The sequence below is a fragment of the Rhinolophus hipposideros genome (assembly GCF_964194185.1).
Source record: "Rhinolophus hipposideros genome assembly, chromosome: 6".
NCBI classification, from domain to species: domain Eukaryota; kingdom Metazoa; phylum Chordata; class Mammalia; order Chiroptera; family Rhinolophidae; genus Rhinolophus; species Rhinolophus hipposideros.
In genome coordinates, this window is record NC_138052.1 from 74,810,891 (window position 1) to 74,834,200 (window position 23,310).

Sequence of the window (23,310 nt, forward strand, 5' to 3'; positions counted from 1 at the left end):
CATAGGCAGGTGATTCTCTGCTACTCACTGACTTTCAAGGGCAGATTATACTCCCTGGGTTTCAACTGCTGTAGCAGAAACCATATTGTCTGGCTCAGTGTTTCTCAGTGCTGGCTGCATGTGAAAATCATTTGAGGGGACTAAAGGAAAACACAAAGCCCAGATCCGACTCTGACTAGTGAAATCCCAATCTCTAGGGCTAGTCATAGGTATTTGTAAAAGCTCTTCCTTTGGTATGAATGGGCAGCCAGGACTGGGAACTCCTCGTACAGTGGTTAAGAGCTCAGCCTTTGGAATCAGACAGACCCACAGTATTAATCACTAGCTGTATAGCGATGGGCAAGTCACTTGAGTATTCCTTGCCTCAGTTTATTCATTTGTGGACCAATAAGTAGAGCAGCCCTTTCCAATTTTTGATGTCATGGAACACAGAGAAAATAAAACATTTGTAAAGCATTCCAGAGTAATCAAATGAGGGGAGGCGATTTCTCAGGTGCTTCAACCACCCCAAGAGCTGAGGGGATCAGCACCTTTGCACACTGTGTTCCTTTCAAGGAAGGCTGGTTGGGGGACTTTGCAGAGAAGAGAGAGTGGCGGAGGTTTTGCCAAATCATCCACCATAGACAAGGTAAAAGGGATCTTAGAAAATGGTCTGTTCTAACTCCTTCATTGCACAGAGGAGGGAACTGAGGCTAGAGAGGTGGGGTGACTCATTCAAAGAGTGTGCCAGGTCTGTGCCAGGAATTGCCTTCGGTCAAAATCAAATACCAATCCAGCAGGTGCTTATGCTCCTTTGATCAGAAGATAGCCTGGAAACAACGCTTCCATTTCTTGTCAGGGGATCTCACTGGCATCGCCTAGGATGACAGGCTCATTCGCCAGCCCCAGCCTCTTCTTAGCAGCCCAGGAGGCTGGCTGAGAGACAATTTAAAGGGCAGTGCCTGTGCAGAATGACAGCAAGCAAGTTTCTTTGCTCTGCTTCTTTTCCTTTTCAATCTGAAACTCTGTAGTCAATGAATACGTGCAGAATTAAAGCCAGGAGTAGGGTAACAGAGGTATAATCAGAGAGCCACTCAAGACTAAGGCAGCCATTCAGCATGTTGAAGTCATCTGTCTGGCTTGAGAATTGCTTTCGCCGTTTAGGTTTATTTCAGTTGCAGAATGGTTGGGGTTTGGGGGAGCTGTTTGGGTCTTGACACTTGAGCTGTTTCTGCACTGCTGATTTATACCAGACCCTTGATTCTGGAAACACTGGTTGCCCTGTTTACATGCAACTCAGAATTCCCTCCCCTACCCAGCCTCTCAATTCCGTTTCCCCTTGCTGCATGAAAAACCAGAATGTGAAATATAAAATGTGCTAGTGACAAAGAAAGGCCAGGAAGCCACTGGTTACATGGGTTTGAAAGTGGAAGCCAGGTGCATTCTCTCCAGTATGACTGCAGACTGTCTTTGAAACAGATGTCACCCACTTCTCCGCCATTCTCTTTGCATAAGGGAGGCACAGAGCTCTAGAATGGGAGACAATAGGCATTAATATCCATTGGAATGACAGCTGTTTATGACTTGCTTTGCTCAGGACACGTGTCCCCCAAGCAGAATGATTAGCACTCCAGCAGAATACAATATTTGTGGCTAATCAAAAGCGAATGGCAAATGGTTGGGACTAATGGGAAGCAGGGCCTGCATCAGCCTTTCTGGAAGTTCCCACCAAGAATAACTAATAAAGTGAGCTCCTAGCAGTAGCCTCCCTCCTACTCATAACATGGTAGGTTTGTTTAATGTATCCTGGGAAAACTTACCTGCCTCGCCAGGGTGTTATGAGGATTAATTAATGTTTGTGAAGAGCTTGGAATTCCGCTGAAGAAATGTACCTTGTCGACGCAAATTATTATCATTCTATAGTGCCTTTCATCCCAGAATCTCAGAGTGCTTCCCCAACAATTAATTAAGCCTCACTACACCCCTGTGAGGGAAGAAAGCATCATTCTGCCCTCGCTCATACAGCAGAGTTTCTGCACCTGAGTCACAGAGTCTAATGTGCAAGTCGCCCTCCAGGAGGGAAAGAGGCCCCATTAGCGAGCGTCCCTAAGTGCTCCATAATACATGAGTTGCTAACAATGCAAGGCAAAGCACTATGCCCCATACCTATGGCCATAAGGACTTGTTTAATTTTGCTTGGTCCTAATTGCCTGGGATGCTTGTTTCATTTTCCTCCTTCTCCTGTAAAGCAATAAGGTGCTTGTCAGATGAGAACCCAATTAGCCTCTGTAATGAGTTACAGTCTTGTGACTCTGCCTTCTAATCCTATTCCTTAGCTTCTGTAATTCCAAAAACAGGTTGCATCCCTCTCACCAAAAAGAAGTTGACTTACCTTTCAAAAGAAGTTGACTTACCTTTCATAAAAATTGTAATGGGACGGTTAACAAGATGGGCAGTTAGATGCCATGTTAGCAATCTAGAAACTACACGCTCATGTAACATATGAGCATCTCAAGCATGAATTGTAATTCTTTTTTCATTACAAGTGCAGTAATTCATAAGCACAAATCTCTTGTCTTGGCTCCCTTTAAAAGGAACCTGGAAATCAAGTGAGCATGTGTAGCATTCCTGTGTGTGCTGGAGACAAATCAACCCCACAGAGTCTTCACCAAATGCATTTTGAAACAGAACTTTTTGGCATTAGTTCTGAACAGGTTTTAAGAGAGGAATTTCCTTAGGAGGCCAACATTCTGGCCATGAAAACCTGGGAGAGAAATCATGATTTCCAACTCTAATCCTATCTCAGCGGTTGAGTCATTCTGTGACCTCAGAAACATTCCCTGAACTCACATAAAGCTTCCCATTTCTCCTTTCTCATCTTGGAGCTGGAAAACCCACACTCTTAGTGAGACTGACCACTTACCAGTCCTATTACCTGGGACAAGCCACTAACCTCTCATAGATAAGATAACCCATTATCTTATCTATAAAATGGACATAATGATGGCTTCTTTTCATGTTGTTTTATAGATGGGATAAGATTATTTTTACGTGGGAGTGCTTGGTAAACCATGAAAGCTACACAAGTATAAGTGGCTGCTAATAGCAGGAGGAAAGTCATCATAAGAACTCTGCAACTATAGGAAGACATACAGGTTCATAGTCATAAATCACGCTGAGGGAGCCATCTCTAGCTGTGGCATACTTACTGTCCATGCTAAGCAGCGGTGATAAGGGAAATTAAAGAGCTCTAAAACAGTTGCTTTGTGATTCCTTTCAGGGTACCTATGAGGTACATAGAAAAGGTGATTTGAAAGTACCCTGTTCATTAAAGAAAATATTGTTGGTCTCCTCAAAAGTCAGTTGGGCATCATTAGAAGTTTGGAGTCCATTCATTTTGCCTGCTTCTTATAATTTCGTTCATATTGTCAAACAGCAACTATTCTCCTTATATTTGTTCCTTTGTTTGGGCCTCCCACTCTCTTCTATTCCTACCCCATCTAAAGGCTTCATTCTCATCTCGTTGCTCTGCCACTTGCATAATGTTATTCTCAGTAAGTTAGGTGCTATCTTGTGAGTAGATTGAATGCTTTTTGGGGTCAAGTTTGGAATCCCTGAAAGAAGAGCACACTGCCTGGTACATAGTGGGAGCTCGCATTTACTAAAGTGGTATTAACTCTGACATACTGCTCAAAGGAAAGATTCAAAGGAAAGCTAAGGCACAAAATAATGACTTTTTGGAAACTACAAGACATTTTTAAAAGAAATTGAAGAAGACACAAAGAAATGGAAAGACACTCCGTGCTCATGGATTGGAAGAATCAACATAGTTAAAATGGCCATATTACCCAAAGCAATATACATATTTAATTCAATCCCCATCAAAATCCCAATGGCATTTTTTAAAGAAATAAAACAAAAAATCATCAGATTTGTATGGAGCCACAAAAGACCCCGAATAGCCAAAGCAATCCTAAGAAAAAAGAACAATGCTGGAGGTATCACACTCCCTGACTTTAGCTTGTACTACAGGGCAACAATAATCAAAACAGCATGGTATTGGCAGAAAAACAGACACACAGACCAATGAAATAGAATTGAGAACACAGAAATAAACCCACATAAATATGGACAGATAATCTTTGACAAAGAAGTGAAAAAACATACAATGAAGAAAAGACAGCCTCTTCAATAAATGGTGCTGGGAGAATTGGATAGCCATGTGCAAAAGAATGAAACTGGACTGCTGTAACCATGTACCAAATTTAATTCAAAATGGATCAAAGACCTAAGCATAAGACCTGAGACAATAAACTGCGTAGAAGAAAACATAGGTACTAAACTTTTGGACCCTGGGTTCAAAGAGCATTTTATGAATTTGACTCCAAAGGCAAGGGAAGTAAAAGCTAAAATAAATGAATGCAATTTCCGTCATCCAGTAGGGACAGCTGAGGTGTTCAGGGCTGGCTAAGTGGATATTTGACAATTTGCTCCTCGAGCTTGACTGGATTGGGGTTCATTTATGCTATCGTGTTTCCCCAAAAATCAGACCTAGCCAGACCATCAGCTCTAATGCGTCTTTCGGAGCAAAAATTAATATAAGACCCAGTCTTACATTATATTATATTATATTATATTATATTATATTATATTATATTATATTATATTATATTATTATGTTCTATAAGACCCAGTCTTACTGTAAAATAAGACCGAGTCTTATATTAATTTTTGCTCGGAAAAACGCATTAGAGCTGATGGTCTGGCTAGGTCTGATTTTCGGGAAACACGGTACAGTTTATGATTACAAACTCCATCTCTGGTTCCAGATATCTTGAATTTAAATCCGACATACTGTGTGACTTTGGGTTAGTTATTGCCTTTCTGTGTCTCATTCTCCTTCTCTGTAAATGGGGGCAAAAAATAAACCTATCTCATTATTGTGAAAACTAAACTGATTTGCACCAGTAGAGCAGCTGACTGTTGCCTGGATTGTAGCAAATACTCGATAAATGTAAGCTAGTATTATGAAGAGGTAGCATACTCCTGAAAGCCTGATATCTGGCCTATCGTACTCATGCACCTGTGGGCGCGTAAATACAGAATCGACCAGCAACTCTCTACTACACAAGGTGTACTCTCTAGTTTTTCTGATTGTTTTGCCTGTGAAATCAGGTGTTTGATTCTCCACACTCAATCATTGTCCTGTCTGGTTGGGCAGCAAGCTCATGAAAGCCTATGATGATGTACCACCACCATGGCAAGTCACAGATGGCGTCCTGAGATGCCGTTATGGAAGCCAGTAAAATGGGACTGAGAAGCTTCAGTTAAAAATCTGTTAGTTCAGTTTAAGAAATTTCTTTTTGTGCGTGTCAGTGTGTGTTTTTTTTCTGGCTTGTTACTCTCGTGAACATTTATTTTTCTTTATCACATCCCAGCGGCAGGTTTTACTCTCTATTTTGGGGAATGAACTTTTACTTTTTTGCCAATTTCCCTCCCCACTCACCCTCATCTGATCTTTATTTGCATCTCCTTGCTTGCGTGAGAAACGTAGTTGTTCACGAGTGTCAAACAGATGAAATGAGTCTCATGCTAAGGCAAGCTTATGTGTCTTCTGAGGCCTCCCACTAGGTAACTTCTGACCTACATGCACTTCGTTCACAGAGCTTTGAAATTTGTTCAACTTGCTAACAAGTTGGAGAGTACTTACAGAGCATGGATGAGTCAAATGGGGAACATGAACAGATGGAGAAGAGCCAGTTGTCATGCTTCAAGTACATTTCCCACATCGGAATGCATCAAAGCCTGGCGGTATACACTGCATGCAAGTCACCCACATAGTATAAAACTGATTTAATTTACTATCAAACACTTTGTTTTGCCATTACACAATCATGAGTGTGCCCCTAAAGAGGCCATATTGGAACATAAGCCAGGGAAAGGAGCTAGCCAGACATGAGTTCTCGTCCTCATTAGATAACTCCTCCACTTTCTTACAAATCCTCAGTGGCCATGCTGATCTGTGACAAGGATTTACCTTGATGCCACTCTTATTTGTTGACTTGCCTTCCGTTTATCTCACTAGTGAGGGGTGTTTACCAGCCAGATTCCAGAGTATGCTAGAGATACAAAGGGTAACTGACATGGTACATTCAGGTGTTAAAGCGATGCCCAGTGCCACTGCCCCATATCCTGCCTACTTCCTCCTGAAATAACTACTGTGAAAACAGAACTCAGTACAGCAGGAGAAGGGTCTGGAGAGTGCAAACCTCACTGCATTTCCCCCCAAAGCCTGGCTGTTAAATCACCTACAAGCTCTAGGAGCAAATTGTCAAAGATCCACTTAGCTAGCCCTGGACACCTCAACCGCCTCTACTGGATGAGGGAAATTGCTTTCAGGGATAGACGCATCTCAAAAAAGTTGGCTACAAAATGGATTTCTATAAAGAGAATTCCATTTTCTCCTGGCTTCCATTACAAAATTGGAAAATTTGTCACACTGGGGGGAAAAAATCCTCTCAGGAGACTAAAATGAACATTTGGGATGAAAAAGAAATTAACGTAAAGCCATAGCAATGGCATGTGTCTCCTTGGAATGTACCAGTGCATGCTGGGAACCACCTGATGGTTCACTTTTCCTTTGAATCACTTCCAGCATTTTGTAGAAATGTTGCAACTCATGAAACTTACATACACTGTCAATCTTTTTTCCTCCTCACCCATATTTATTAGAATTGTCCTCATGACTGAACGTTCCATTTCCATGTTCTTGAACCTCTCAAAACTTGCCACTGTTCACTCATATTAGTCTGAATATGGCATTAGGCTGCAACGTAACATTTTATTCTTCCATTCACGTATGCATACTCCACTTTATTTCTATAAATAATTTGATGTGGCTTATAGGGATAAAGATGATAAAATGGTAGTTTGCATTTCAGATTTAATTCTACTTATTTGCCCTAATTAAGTCAATTTTGACATTTTAATGTCATAAGTTATAGCATTAAAAAACAAACATTAATCTATTTGAATTGAAAGAATTTGAGAGGTCACCTAGTCCTACCTCCCACCGAATATAGCTTCTACCATGTCCTGTCCAGTGACATGAGAGATATTTCTACCTCAGGTCTGTAACAGATTACTAAGAAACTGCACAAAACTGTGCTCATGAAACAGTCCATGAGAAGCTCTCATTTATGACATGAAGCTTGGGGAGGTCCCCAGTGAGTTAAGAAAAGTTAGTTTCTCTGGGAAGGCTATCACAAATAACCCAGATCATTTCCTACCGCCACTATCAGATGATAGGGTTTTGTCTTTCAATAGCAATACCTCGGGCATTTCTAGCTTCTCTTTTAGTTTTTCTCCTTTTTAAGGTTCCTGGAAAAACAGGAGTCTTTGCTTTCTGAACTCCAGTCCACCCTCTGCCCCATTCCTCCTCCAGATGAAAATGGCTCATCTCATTGTTACCCACATTCTGATTCAGTGGAATTTCCTGGACTCTGTCCACAAGATCCTTCTGCCCCAAACTTCCTCTTTTCTGGATCAGTTCCCCCAGTTATTTCTGCTTTAAAGATTTTGTAACTATGAATAAGCCATTAGGTCCTTCTCTTGGTCCTTCTATTTTGGGGTGAAGAAAACATAGGCAGGGACACTGAGCTGACAGCTTAGCTGGTCAGCTAGTTGCCAGAGACCTCCTGATTTCCCTACCTACTCTATAGGGGCGAAGGACACCTCTTTCTGGCAAGGACACACCCTCCGTCAGAACTCTAGTCCCAACCCACCTACCACATTGATACAGGATCACAGGGAACATCCATACAATATAAAGTGGGTTTGCATATTCCACATTCACTAGATTATGCTGTTGTAACCCCAAGATCTTTGCTGTGACTCACACAGCAAAGGTCTGTGTCCCCTTCACAACACATATCGGCATGGCTCACCTGCAGCTTGGCTCAGCATCTTATGTCATCTTCAAGCTGGGATCCAGGTTGGTGGGCAACCCTCGGCTGGTACATGCTATTCTCATGGCAGAGGAAAAGGGCAATGGCCAAACCTCATGATGGCTTTCCAGATGACTGACTGCAGGTGACATATGTCACTTCCACTTACATTCCAATGGCTCAAACATGTTATATGGCAGAGTCTGACATCAAAGGGATAGAGATATACACTACACCACAGAGCAAAGAAGGGATATATCATCCTTTTGCAGCAAATGAGGTGAATAATTAGGAACAATAATATAATGTATCCCAGTTGGTAACATTAAAGTTTGGGGAAAGCTCCCACAGAGAAGCTAACTTATTTATTCCAACTACTAAGCATCATGGAGTTTCACTGTGTAGATTTGTGAGGCAACAGCTCACTGCCATTATTCTTCAGGCAGCACTGAGTGTCCTCCACAGAATTTCTTGACCCTCCTCTATGCCAGATTCTTCACTTCCTAACTCCCTCCTCACCTCCCACAGACAGCACCAGAGTCTTCTTTACTTTCCCAAATTCCCTGCTTCCCCTTCATTCCCAGTCTGTGGTCCTTCCCAAAGCTTCTGCTTGTGCCTTGGAAACCTTGGGCTATGAGTCATGGATGTTCTTGCCTGGGTCCCAAGTCTTTGTGGTGAAAGAAGGAAAGAAAGGTACATTGTGGGCTTGACTTTGAGAGACAGTGTGCTATTGGTGTCTGTCTGTCTGTCTGTCTGTCTGTCTGTCTCTCTCTCTCTCTCTCTCTCTCTCTCTGTCTCTGTCTCTGTCTCTCTCTCTGAATTTCTTTAAATAAATCAGATATCTCACATTGCAAGAGTTTATCTCCTACCAGTGGGTTTCCCTGAGTTTATGGATGAGACTTATATTCTCCCTGCTAGCAAAGCTGTTGTACCTTCTTAAGCTAAAAGGATATCTATCTGTCTCCTTTACAACCTTTGGTTACAGACAACTTACTTTTCTGTCAACTTATCCTTGAAAGGTGTATCCAGTGGTTGCACTTTTAACATTTCTCAGTGTGGGGGGGTATGCGTGTGTTCCGTTTTGGGGGAGTTTTGTTCATTTGTTTTCAGCGATAAGTGAAATCAATTCTGCTACGCGATCAAATGGGAGCCTGCTGCAGGGTACCATCCACATCTGTTGAACTGTCTCACCCCTCCTCCACCACCACATTTCGTCCTCTCTGCCAAAGGTACCACTGTTTCCTTATACTCCTTAGGCCCCTCCTCCTGCCCAGAAGGAGCCAGGTACAGATGATCATTTCCAAAGTCCTATGTCCACGTGTGCTTCTCCCAGCATCGCACTGTCCTTTATCACTGACCCATGACCTCATATCATTGTTTAAGCCTGAGGTTGTAATTACACACTGACACTTCTAAATCATCTCCAAGACAACCCTTATGTGCACCGTGACTTTCATTTTTAGTTTTGTCAAATTGTCTTTCTATTGTCACTTAAAGAACTACAGCCTGAACTCTGCTTACGCCCGCTTGTCTCCCTTGAAGAGCCCCTCTACCCAGGGCATGTGACTCACAGAATACTCCAGGGCAAAGGGGCCTTGAGACTGGCCCAGATCAAAATCCTATTGCCACTCAGGTATGCAGTTGCCTTGGTTTCCACCCAGAAAGATCCTGACCTTTGACCCTCATGATATTTGCCTTCTGCCCCTGTGTCTAATCCCACTGCTTTGGGACAAAGGGTGCTAACCTATAAATTGCTAGGCTGTTTCTTTCCAAGTATGGATGACCACTTGAAATCATGTAAAGCCAACTACCTCGTGAAAAGAACACACATCAAGAGAAGGCTGTTGATAGAAATGTCTAGTGCCCTCCCACTTCATAGAACTATGGAGTAAAAGGAAGACTAATCTTGCAGGGAGTACCAATTTATTCCAACCCCCTCAGTTTATAGAGGAAGAAACAGAAACCTAGATTGTTGAATATACCTTGCTTGCAAAGCTAGTAATGACAGAAAGTTGACTTCTTATCTCCTAACACAATGCTCTTTCTGTTTCCCCATGCCCCTTCCTTGGGCAAAGCACAGTAATTTTTTCAGCAACAACAAACCCACAAGAAGATATTTGAGGTATTTCTATTCCTGAAACTGTTACATGACAAATGATGGCAACTTGTCCCCATGTAGATAGGAGTTGGGTTATTTAACTTAGTTCTCATTGGAACTAGCAGAAATAATATTCAGTGGTTCTCCCCCTACCCAAGCACATCATATCTGCTTATTCCTGGAGGGATCAACCACACCAACACCAGACATGTTATCACTCCGGAGTGTGTTTCTTACTTTCTGTGCATGTCATACCTGGGTCTTTCCCTTTCTTGCTCACAGACTGTGTAACTCTGTGATCTGCACTCATAGCTGAAGGAGGAGCTGTATCTTTGCATGGCCCCAACTATGTTCCTATGGTCCCCATGTTCCTGTTCCCAGCTCCAGGAACAATTAGTTGCTTGGTAAATGCTACTGCAGGGTAACATGTTTTACTACAGTGGTGATAAATGCTTTTTTAAAAATCAACATCCTGGTGACAGACCCCATTTTGGCAAGCTGATGCTGATTTTTGATATGTTGCAAGATTTCTTTTGAAATCTATTACCAAGTTCTTTTGCTGGCAAAAAAAAAAAATTATATATAATATATATATATATATATATATATATATATATATATATATATATATATATATATATATTACACAGACCATGTGGAGAGAGTTAGGAAGAGCTGGAGTCCCTAGTCTGAACGTTACCCTGTGGTCAAAGTACAGAACTTGGTGTCAGAAGTTTAGAGTTTAATTTCCTGCTCAGCCAACAACCCTTTGTGTGATAAATAAACTGACGGCCTTGCACCCATAGGTAGAAAGACTGAATACACTACTTGGAGGCAGGTAGGTCTGTTTATTTTGCAATTAGCAAAAGGTAAAGTGTCTTCTCTGAAACATTTAGTGAGGATCCCAGACTTGATCCTCCTTCCACAGACTGTATGCTGCTCCCTCCTCTTTAAAAACAGACTTTCCACCACCACGTTTTAAGAGAATCTGGGAGTTTTAAATTATTGTTACTAACTATAACAAATATCACAGCAGCATTTGTTCAAATTGACTTTCTAAAGTCCCTTTCATTGGATCTGGGGTTTCTCCAAACACGTTACCCTAGAACAGAAAGGATCAAAATACAAAAGCTATCATAACAGTATTCCTGATGGAATTGCCCTGGTGAGTATTTTAAGAATAGCAGCGGAAGAGGCTTTGATTTCTTCCCATCACAATGTTGCAAAAGAGCCTAAATACAGCTTTGCATTTGTTTAACTGAAAGCTGCCATTTTGGTGTCGCATCTTGAAATGATGAGCACAGTTAACTTCAGTTACCAGCAAAAAATTATGTCTTAGCGTATTTTCACCGGAGTGTCATTGTTAAAATGATTTTATGAGAGATTCTGCAAAGAGAAAAATCTACAGAAACCAAAATGACTTGGAGAAATACATGGGATGGGTTTGCATTTTATATGACTTATATTTGGCAAGAAAAGAAAGGAAAAAAAGTGAATACGTTGAACTTCCCTGACCTGGACAAATTCATCAAAGCAAGTAATAATAACAACAACAAAAAATAACAATACAAATGAAGACTGTAAAATGATGCAAAAGCTTCATGATTTTTGCACATTTTGGTGTAAACAGTCATTTCACAACTAATTCCAAGCGAATATCCTTTACTTAATTCCAGGTGTATCTAGATTTCTTGGACTAATCAACTCTGAGATCCTTAGTCACTTTAAACATATGGGCTTCCTTCAGACAGTATCCTTTTTTTGATTATTTATAATATACTTTGACTGACAAAAATGTGATTTCCTATGTTTAAGTGCACTTAAGAGCACTTTTTGGCATGAACCAAGGTGCCCTATAACAAGAATACAACCGTGGCCATTGTGTTGGTCCACACGGGATAAGCAGTCACAATGCAACTGGGGTGGCAAGGGCACTGATGCTTCTTCTTGGTATATTTGTCTGCTCTGCCTTGGGGATGGTGGGAGGGGGTGGATACAGATGACTGGGTGTAGCCATTCTATACTCTGAGTCCATTTTACTGACCGTGAATTTTCAGGCAATTAAGGAAACGGACTTGAAAATGAACTCTTGGGCATGTGCTTTGAGCCCTGAGTGCGGTCCATTGGCTCTTGCCTTTCTTAAGGGTGATGTATCATTTATTCCTCAATGAGATCACTTCGGTCTGGTTCTTCCATCCCCATGGACATCAACAAGGGTTCCAGGAAAGGAAAGAAGGAAGATTTGGGTCATCTATTTCTAATCAAATATATAATTTCAAGAAATGATATTGAAACTAAAAAGCTTATTACTTAAGCCAAAAAAAAAAATCTTTGTTAAAGTAAGATTACTACTACTTTGAAAAACGTGACTTAACAAATGAAAACTCACAAGGCCAGTTTCAGGAAGGCAGAATTATCTAGATTCCCCAAGGACAAGAAATAGAAAAATTTCTCCACTAATTCTTTTTTTTTGAAACATTCTAAATGTTTATTGAATTATAGTTATAAGTAGGAAGAAGGCAGTTTCCCCCTCCTTGAGAGAAGAACATGTTAAGTGCTCTCTGTCTCTCTCTCTGTCTCTCTCTGTCTCTCTCTCTCTCTCTCTCACTTTCTCTTTCTCTCTCCCCCTCCCCCCACCTCAATTTTAACAGAATTTCTGAGAATTCTAAGAAAAGACAGTGCCTAGCATCACAAGGGCAATATAATTCTGAGTTTAGTTTTTAAGGCTGGCACTTGGGAAAATATAATAGATTATTTTAATACTTTCGTAAGTTATTTGGTAATTCATAGTAGGTTGCTGTATTTATTTTAAGACCTAGAGCACAAATCTCATTTCCATTAATTCAAAATGCATTTATTAAGCACCAATCATGTGCCTGAAACTGGGTTCAACACTGGGATTATCTGATGATCAATGCTACTATTTATTCAATAATAAGTAAACTCAAGCAAGAACTATGATCCATTGGGCCCCTGCTATAAAAATGTAATAGAATTATAGAATCTGAGAGCTTAAAAATATTTTAGAGATCACTTGACCCACTGCAGCTCAAAGAAAGAAATATATTGTATGTGTGATCCAGAATACTTCGGTGTGTTTCTGTGTACATAAATATAAACAAATAAATATATATGCACACACATATATAAATGGAAACAAGTTTCATGAAACAATATACACTCTTATTTTATTCTGATCTGTTGCGTTTTTTTTTAATGTCGATCACAAACTTTTAAATTGATTTAATAACCTCCTAATGGGACTCAACCTGAACTTTAAAAAACACCAGTGCAGCATAGCACTCTATCTTAAAGGTGAAAGACTGATCCTGAGCTAGGTTACTCAGTTGTAGTAGAGCTTTGGTTAGTGACAGAGTTAACCCAGAATTCCCGTCTGCTGCTTTACCGATCTCTATCACATTATCTTACTTTGTTTTCTGCTTAGAACTCACTATCACTATGTGAAATAATTCTACTGATTGTTGACTTGGGTGTTATCTGTCTCTCCCACTAGGAAGTGAAGCTCTGGAGAACAGCCATTTTTCACTGATTGGCATATAGTAGGTGCTCAATACATTTAAAAAAAAAATCAACGAGGGCTCTAAACTGGATCCTGCTTTATATCTAGTGTAAGTTTGCCTGATTAGTTTGGTAGGGTCATTGCTTTAGAATAACAACATATCTTTTACCAGTGATGAAACAGAATCACAGAGAGATGAAAGGACAGGACGGACATAAGTCACACACAGCATCAAGGAAAAAGCTAGAAACAGAAACTGTCTCCTGACCCCGGTTCGTGGCTTTGAGTGCCCTCTGACGTGTCTGTCACCTTACATTGTTAACTTAATTATTAATGTTATTAGGCTGACTTGCCTGAGAACACTCCTCACCCTTAAAGTGCAGCTTTTCCATTTTCTAAGGGTTAGAAGTACTCCGTGTTGGAGAAAGATGCTATAGTCTCTGTGATCACTTGGTCAGTCTGGTGTAGCAACAGGACAACACACTTCCAGATGTGTTGAAAGGTCAAAAATGACATTCACTTCTTCTAAATTTTTATCAAATCAAGTGGGAAGTGTTTTGACATCCTAAATCCTAGACAAATGCTACCAAACATGCTTTGTAATTTAACTTTGGGGGACTTGTTTAAAGGGAAGCAAATTGCTTCTGGTCAAAGAGGGTTTTGTTTCGCCAAGTTTCCAGTATTACTTTGAAAACTTCTTAGACATGAAATTCCAGATTCCGTGTCAAAGAAAAAGAGAATGAGAGAAGGGACTGAAGAGAGCTTCTGACTTTAGGCTACAGGGGAAACCCCAAATTCTGTAAAATGACTACTGTTTAGAATAGCTCATGTTGTAACTTACCCAAATTCCTCAAAATCCACTGCCCACTTGAGAAGGACCAGTTTCATTTGACACAGGGTTTAGGGGTATCTTATGGCAAGTACACGTCAGGCTTTTTCTTTAAAAATCCCCACATGCCCAGTGTCCCCTGCCCATCCTGGGTCTTCAGTAAATAACTGTGAGTCTAACTGCTGTGATGGGTGATTAAGAGTGAGTGTCTTTGATCCTAAAATGAAAGTTTTCACTGGATTGTGATGAATGACCTTGGGTATAAAGTTTGGGGTAGCCTGAGAGGATTCTGTCTTCTGAATAAGATTTAGCAACTAATAAATACAGGATGGCCAGGCATTTCATGTTTTATCTGGGGACCCTAGACCAGTGTTACCTTAAGTTTTTGTTGTCTGTTTTAAGATTGGGGGAAGGAAGTTTGGATTAGAAAGAGAAAAGAAGACGAAACTAAAGGTGATCATATTTACTGTACTCTAGAAGCAATTTTCCATTTCCTCTTATCCCAGTATAAATGTTGCCCACCCCCCCGCATTCCATTCATAGTGCCAAACATCAGGGTACAGAACTCCTATGGGGGCTTGTTTCTGCCTAATGTACCCAGGAGTGGGGAGGGAGGGAGCCTAGAAAACATTCAAGTAGTAGCGAGGAGCTTTAATAAAGTTAACCTGCTGAAACCAGGGGGAGGTTTGCCTGAACTCCACCTGAAAGCACTTTGATTATGGAATCAGCTTCAAAAGAAAGCCGGTCCCTCATTTCTGAGCTCTGCTGCATTGAGAAATAGAATTACACCTTTATATTCAGACTAATTTCGCAGCCTTGCTGAGGACAGAAAGCGTTCTTCAGCACTCTGAAGACGTAATGAAGGGGCGACTCCTCTCCGTCCCCATCCCCCACGTCAAGCCCAGATGGATAGAGGGCACTCTGAATCCTTCAGTTTGAAACAGGGTCTAAGAATGTCAAGTCCAGCATGATAAATGCCTTCCAGTTCAGCAAAAGATAACCTCACACTTTCTGCTAACATTGAGCAATCGGAGTCCTACAGGTTTGCCTAAAACAAAACAAAACCAAAAAACCAAACCAAAACGAAAAACATCTCAATGTCTGGCCTTTGGAAATTCCCCCTTTCTTAACACATGCACTTCCTTGAGCTTCTTAATACTGTTACTTCATTCTGCAGTTCCTTTTATTTTGCAGTGCTTTGCGTTTGTTTATTTCTGCTTTCTTTTTCATTTATTCCTTTTGCTGATCTCTGTCCTAGCATTCCTTTCATTACCTTTTGCATCTCTTCTCTTGGATTTTAGTTCTGCATTTTCTCCTGTTCTTTCCTTTTCTGGTCACAGCTGCCCCCTAATGGTTTTCAAGATCATTACTGCTTAGGGTTGGGGGTGGGGGGCAGAGAGAGAGGGAACACATACGTGTTTTTGCTTTTGCAACATAGTCTCATTATCTCTGGAAGGATACCCAAAACCTGTATTGATGGGGAACTGGAGAGGTAAACTGCAAAACTGGGGAACAGGGTGGGAGGGAAGCTTAAGTTTTCATTACAAACTTTTTTTGTGTTTTTGAAATTTTTTAAAATGATGTACATGTACCACTTATTCTCTCTCTCTTTTTTTTTAATTTAAAAAATAAATAGATCCCAGTCTAGAGGTGGAAAAGGAGACTGCCTCTACAAATGATTTCTTGGTCCCTGAAGAAAGCATCCTTCCCAGCCTCCTCCCCATCGGGGCTCTCATCCGGATCCTAAGGGTTGATTGGCAGCTCAGTAAACTGTGTAGGAGTAAATATGAAGGAGGAGTGTGGGAACTAATGACTATGGTGGGTGTGAATTAACCCACCCTGGAGCATCCTCAATAGCAAAAGGTCAGCTCCCTGACTCTTGCCTTTCCATCACGACTTTCATGCTCAAATTAGCAGCTATTGCCATCATAATGTAACAATCACCTGACATGTAGATGTCTAATTAAGGTACCATAAGTCACAAGTTACCGATTTAAAAATAGCAATAACCCTCCCCCCACCCCAAAAAATCCCTTATAAATATATGGGGCTTAGTAAGGAACTTAATGCAAGCGAATGAAGAAAAAGCAATGGGTACTCATGGATGGAAGATTCACGTTTCCAATAAAATCAGAATTTAGTAAGAGAATGGGAATTTTAGTTCAAAATAAGATTTTCCTGAATGGTAAAAAATTTTACACAGTAATTACAAAATTTCCAATCACATCACCTTTAAGTGCTATAAGATTACAAGTAACTTCTTGTTTTTAATTGTCAAGTGGAATCTGCGTTTTGTTTTGAGGGACTAGGAATGGCCTTTGCCTGAAATGTCTTCCCTCAAAGCCCTGCCAAGATACCTAACATACTTACACTTTGAGAAAAGGTACCCAACGTAAATACTGTGAAAATGGAATATCCCATTAAGACTTATCCTTGGGTGATAAGTGATTCTTCATTTCCATTCCTTAGGGTAACTATGAAATTAAGACTAAAACCAGTTTTAAATTTATGAATGAGGATGGAGTCAGGAAAAAGCCTAGTCAAAATTCAAAACTGGAATGCAATAGTAGTCACTCAAACCAACCCCTTCCTTCTACAGGTAAGGAAACTGGTCCCAAACTGGTTAATAGACTTTTCAAGGAAACCCAAGGGCAGTGGAGCCCTAAGGTCCATTTGCCCTGATCTCAGATTCTGCTTCTCTCCACCAATCCCTGGAGCTGAGACCAAGAGCCTGGGGAGCATTGTGCAGTTCTGGATTCCGGGTGAGTACTCTGGAAAGTTATCCAAGATCTCAGAGAACGGGCACAGGATGATAGAGAACAACACAAGCCAGTCCTTCTCTTCTTCACCAAATAGACAACAAACATTTTCGAACTGTGCCTCTGCTGCCACTGGGGCTCCCTTTTTTGGTGAACAGGTAAGGTAGACTTGGAGATTTATAAAGGTCTGAATTTCTCTGGGCTTCTGAGGGAAATTTCCATTTTTGGTCTTATGATTATCTGAAGTTGAGCTGCCCAATACAGAAGCCATTAAATACATGTAAAATCTATATACAATGTTTAAGGTGCTAAGAACTTGTATTTAATAAAATTATATTCATTAATCACACCGGTCACATTTTAAATGCCCAATAGCCATGTGAAAAGCACAGATATCTCTAACACTGCGGTGAGTTGTATTGGAGAATGCTGCTCTAAAGGTAGGGGTTGACTAGGTCTTTTTTGAAGCACTGATGCTTCAAACATATAAAAATTAGTGTAGCAGAGGGAGATGAGCCTCATGCTTAGGCCAAGCAGATTAGAAAGAGCAAAATGATTTCTTTAGTAGCCTTTGCAATTCCACCGATGTTTAAATAAATTTTGCACATTTCGTTCCTTTTTCTCTTTTTTTTTTTTCATTCATAAGTTTCCCTCCTACTTGATTCAATGTCTGTGGCTGAGAAAGAGATGAGAGACACACATACAGTTTAGAGTGAAGGAGATTTCAATACTTTATGGAAATCTGTAAGGATCCTGGGAACCCACCAAAGGTAATACCAAATAGAAACTACTAGGCAGTATTCAAATGTGTTGAAATGAAAGAAAAATGTTAATTGTTTAAAGGGTGAGTGGGAAAACCTCTACTGACCAGAAACCTGACTTTAGCTTCAAACAAAAGAATAAAAAATGAGGAGCTATTACATTTTAACGGAAACTTTGCCTCTGAGAGAGATGCAGCTAAATATTAACTAGGGCAGTGTAGTCAATTACAGATTAAGACACAATTATGCCTCCTATCTCCCCCTTTCAGGGTGAGAGCTTACTGATGTTAGTGCTCAGATAAGGGGAAGCACCATGTGACAGGTGGCATCTATTGTGAAAGCATGAAACTTCTGGAGCTTGCAAATGCTGTGTTCCCAGGGGACAAGACCCAAATGTCTGACTTGCTTGCATACCTCCTGCATAGTCATGCTTCCATGAGCATTTGATAAGTACGTGGTGAACACAGATGGAGAACCCTACCTGAAAAAAACCTCTAATAACAAACAATGGTGAGTGGGTTGGTGGTGAAAGGGCTGGATCAAGCTCCATAAAGCCCATCATCAGCTGGCACTTGGAACATGTTCCTGCAAACCTCCTGCCCTTGTGAGGTGGGCTTGTTGGTGTTTTCGCATGGACTCTTTGCTGTTGCTGCTAAATAAAGGTCATGAGGGAAAGCTGGGAATTCCCCCACTCTGACATTTTGAGGGCCATGTTCTTGGTGGCTTTTCCCAGACACTTGAGACATCGGCCCCCTACCTGAAAAATGTGTGGAGAGGAAATGTGAAAAAATGCTTGTCCAGGTGTCCTTCAATGGACATGCGAACATCAAGGTCTATGTGTAAATGTTATTCTTCAGGACAGAGGTTCCCGATTGCTGGCCTATTAAGCAGCTGCATCAGAATCACCTCAAAGGTGTGTTAAAAATACATATTTTCAGACACCACCCCAGATCCAAGGAAGCCAACTTGCAGGAGAATGGCACATTCGCCCTGAGTGATTCTGATTCAGCCTCCATTTTGGGACTACCTAGCTGGAACGCCCATGGTGGCTGGGTGACAGCTTTTTCTTAGCATCTTTTACAAAATCTATTTTATGTTCCCACATCCCTTCCGGACAAAGAAATGGAATGCAGGGTGGGAGTATCTGTTATTATGTCACAATTAAGGAAAATGACGTGAAATATCCTAGGTGAGTCAGCGATGCTGCCAGGAATCTCAGCTTCACTAGTTAGCTGTTTTCTCGTCAGTTGGGTGTTTGTGTTTACAAGCCGATTGTTTCTGTCGGTGCTACTAGGCTTTCAATAGACAGGCTTCTCTATGGGGCAAGGATGTGTACTCACAAAATAATGAAAGGTATGGTGCTGGCTCACCTCACTCCAGCACCTCTGGTGGAAACCAAACCAATTGCAGCCAAAGCCCTGAGATTCCAGTCCAGATGAAAACTGGGGCTTGGCAGGTCTGAGCCAGTTTGGAGAATTTCCCTAAAGATTCATTTTCCATCAGGCACACGTGGAATTTATGTTTAGTTCTCAAGAGTCCTTGGACGTCCTGGATTAAAGCAATTCTAAGTCCTCGCTGTGCCCAGGGGGTCTTGTTCAGAGTGGGCTGGGGGAGAACAGCTCTCACTCTGAATCTTCCCTGGTCTTCTTATTAGGGCTTTGAGCTCCTAGAAGTAAAAAGCACCATCAGAATTGCTACCACAGGTAGTGTTATCATTATTTATTGAGTGCTGCCCCCTAGAGGATTAACAATGGATCCTGAGGGTTGGGAACCAGACACCAGACCTCTTCCCAACTGCAGGAAATCAGGCCTTTTACTCAAGTGAACTGATGAGAAGTCTTGCAGCAGTCTTTCTGAGGACTCCCAGGAAGTAAGTTAGCTCCCTCTTTAGGACACCTCTGAAAAACTGAAATCCATAATGCTGGGAATCAGGGCCAGGAACAGAACACTGAAACTGACACCTCTCTACCAGACCAAGGACTCTGGAAGAAGCCTGATGAAGAGACCCTCAACCCTGAGACCCCAAGACCAGAAGCCCAGAGTTGTCATTCTTATCATTTTAGAATAGGCTTCAGTTTATTTTTTCTCTCTCTCCTCTTCCTTGTACCCTTCACCTAAACTCTGGCTATAATGTTCTCAGAAACAGGATTCTTCCATGTTGGGCACTTGCTAGAATGGTTTGGCAAGACTGGTAAGTGGTGAGGAGAGGTAACGCTAAGTGACCCTCTTCACTAAGGCGCTGTCACTGCGGATAGTATTATTTGTCCTTAGGTTCGCATCTCCGCCATAATAGAAGCCGGGATTTTTGCTTAAGATTCAAAATCCAAACTGACTCTTATTACATACAGGGGAGTGGCAGTCTTTCTTTACAATTGACATTTAAACAGGAAAAAAAAGGAAATCTGGAGTTTTTAAATATTGTGGATGTGCTCTGAAACCAAGGGAGAAAGGAAGGAAAGAAAGGAAAGAGAGAGAAAAAAAATGAAAAGAATGAAAAGTAGCCTCTAGTCCAGCCTGGCCATATGCTTGCTGGAAGAACTCACCAGGCCTCTCTTAAATGCCCTTTCAAACCAGGCATCTAAGATTCACAGGGTGATATGCAGCCTGTGGATTTACACAGTGCTGTAAAACCCCTCCACGGCTTGGCTCCGCTATTTGCAAATCACTTCTGATTCAATTTTGTTTTGGTTATCTCAGTGTAAATAACAGTTAAGTGGGAGTTACAGATTTTTCAAACACTAAAAGTGATAAACAAAGCTAATGGCAAGTCCAGATAAGGAGGAAAACCACCCAGAAGAATCCACAAGTACAAGCAAAGAAATAAATGGGATAGTCAGATGTGTGTGTTTCTTGTCACCGAAACTTTATTTTTCTTCATCTGCAGAGTGGCAGAAAAGGTATATTCAGGGTGTTGTTTAGACTGTTCCTGTTAGAGTCTTTATGATAATGTAGTAATAGGTGTCTAGTGAAGCAAGACAGTTTGGAATCCACAAAGCCATCCTCAGAAACAAAGATACAAGTGTTTCCCCAACTGTTAGCTTGCAGCTCCGTCTCAACAGTTTTCACGCCTCCATTTAAAAATAGTTAGCATAATGTTGTGTTTTTTTTTTCTCCCCACGTTGTGGCCACATTTCCATGGGGAAAATGTGAACAGATTAGTTACAGAAGCATTCGAGGAGAAGGCTGCCTGTACCTGTACTTTTTTGGAGGGCTGAGGAATCCAATTTAATTATGTGAACAAATTCTTTGAAGTCCTTCCTCTTCTTCTGATAGTTGCAAGTTAGGGGAGCAGGGAGAACTAAATTCTCACCCAGGGAGAAGAGGAGTATGTTTGGGACACAACAAAGGATCCGAGTAGTAAACGGTGGGTGTTTGGGGTTTTATTCAGCCGGGGCTGAGCGTGTGTGTCGCCGCCACGCACTGCTGCCTGTGCGAACGCATGGCTGAGCTGCCGCTGAGCTGCTGCTCCCTACTGCAAACACCTTACGCCTCCCAGTTCCTCTTGTAACGCCATTGCGCGTGGCATTGTGTTGGGTTCTACGTGTGTGGCATCGGAGACTGGGAATTTGGGGGGAACAAGGATTTCCCCCGTTTCCCGCGGAGTCTCCCTCGGGGACGGCCGACGAGGCCAAGAGCAGCGCGCCCTGGAGGTGTCCGGGGGCGCTACTTCTCCAGGGTATTACGCACAGGCGGCTCCGCGCAACCAGGCGCGGAGGAGCCCAGGGTGGGCGGGAGATGCCGGGTGGGAGACAGGCGGCTAGGTGGGAGAGGGGCGGCTAGGTGGGCGCTGGCTTAACTTTGATCCGACCGCGGCCGAGGAGGAAGCGGCCGCCGCCCCGCCCGAGGAGGGTGCCGCGGCGCTCGCCTCTGCGCCGCGCGTCTCCGCGGCTGCCTCTTTAATCAGGAACACAGAAGGGGCGGGCCCTGAGCCGGCGCGTAATCGGATAGCTCTGCCGCGGCTCTGACATCCACATGCTGCACGGCCTGAAAAGGCAGGGGGGAGCCGGAGGGGAAGCAGAGGACGCGAGCGAGGCGGCAGCCCGCAGCCCGCCCCCAGCACATCCTCCGACGCGCAGGCACACGGCGAGGCGCTGGGCGAGGTGGAGGTGAAGGCGGGCGCGAGCGAACTCGGAGAGGGGCTCGCTCACTCCCAGGCGATCCCAGCCGCCGCCGCACCACCAGCAGCAGGAGCAGCCACAGCAGCGGCAGCAGCTTCCTTCCTCAGACTCCCCTCGTGAGTCCGGCCAAGCGGGTGTAGCCGCTGGGGGAGGCTCCCGCTCGGGGAACTCGGCGAGGGCAAGAGCCCGGCGGCTGCCGCCCGCTCCGGCTGTCCGGCCGTGGGTGCCTCCGCCCGCGGGTCGGTCCCGGGCGCCCGGAGATGTGTGTCAGTGTACGCCTCTGAGACCACACAGCTGCCTGGGAGCCGTGTGATGCCCAAGGCGAGTCTTGGCTTTTATTTTTATTATAATTTTTTTTTTATGCTTGGCTTTCGGGAAATATTCGTGATGTTGTAGGATAAAGGAAATGATACTTTGAGGAACTGAGAGGACATAGATCCGTGTTAAGAGAGGAAACCCCCGTCCTCTCTTCCAGGCTTGCTCCCTCTTTGCTGATTTCAAGAGCGACCCTCCTCCTGGCGAGGTGGGGATCCAACAAGAAAAAAGGTGAAGACGAGCCGCCAGGACAGGAGGGAGACTCTGACCATTAGCAACCTTTGCAGAAGACACTGTACAGAAGAACATAAGAGCGAGAAAAACACAAAGACTTACAATTGTACAAGAAACCTACAAATCCAGCTCTGGTGAGAGCCTCTTTCTCCAAAATGGATATGTTTCCTCTCACCTGGGTTTTCTTAGCTGTCTACTTTTCAGGACTCGAAGTGAGAGGCCAACCAGGTAAGCCCCTGAAAGTTTTTTCTGTTGATTTCAACATGCTTTCCCTTTAAAAGCAACTGCTAATGCAGGGGGGCCACACGGAATGGCACAAAACGAGGCTCCCTCAAAACTGAATAATTTAAAGAGAGATCCCAGCCGGCCCTCCCTACACCACCACTGCTGCTAAAACCCAACTTTTCTCTCCTGCTAGGAGTGTGTGTGTGTGTGTGTGTGTGTGTGTGTGTGTGTGTGTGTGTGTGTGTTTTGAAACACAGACAGAATTTGGCGGTGTTCAGATGTCACATATGGACTGAATCAAAGGTTTAAAAATACTACAAAGCCTTTGCATTACAGTATTTGGGGATTTTTTTTCCTGTCTTGAAGCAGAGCACATCTCCCTTGAGTTTCTTCAACCTAGCCAGCGAAATATAAATCATTTGCATTCCCTCCACTTAGCTACATTGAGCAATGTTAACTGAAGGGCTTGGGAACGTCAAGAGTCTAGTTTTGGTCTTCCAGTGCTGTAGATTCTTTGCAGAATGTG

At 42.6% G+C, this 23,310-nt stretch overlaps 1 protein-coding gene across 4 annotated transcripts in view; it reads left to right on the forward strand.

The window, feature by feature from the left end:
* The first annotated feature begins 21,818 nt into the window (after window positions 1-21,818).
* The window catches only part of NRP2 (neuropilin 2), a 126,625-nt gene continuing 125,133 nt past the window's right edge, over window positions 21,819-23,310 (forward strand). For 2 of the 4 annotated variants that reach the window (XM_081052681.1, XM_081052684.1), the window contains exons 1-2: window positions 21,856-22,331; window positions 22,486-22,787. In XM_081052681.1, coding sequence (XP_080908807.1) covers window positions 22,715-22,787 — 73 coding nt within the window. In that variant the 5' untranslated portion in view covers window positions 21,856-22,331; window positions 22,486-22,714. Of the gene's footprint in view, window positions 22,788-23,310 lie in introns of all 4 variants that reach the window. The other 2 variants (XM_081052682.1, XM_081052683.1) reach the window with 2 other exon arrangements.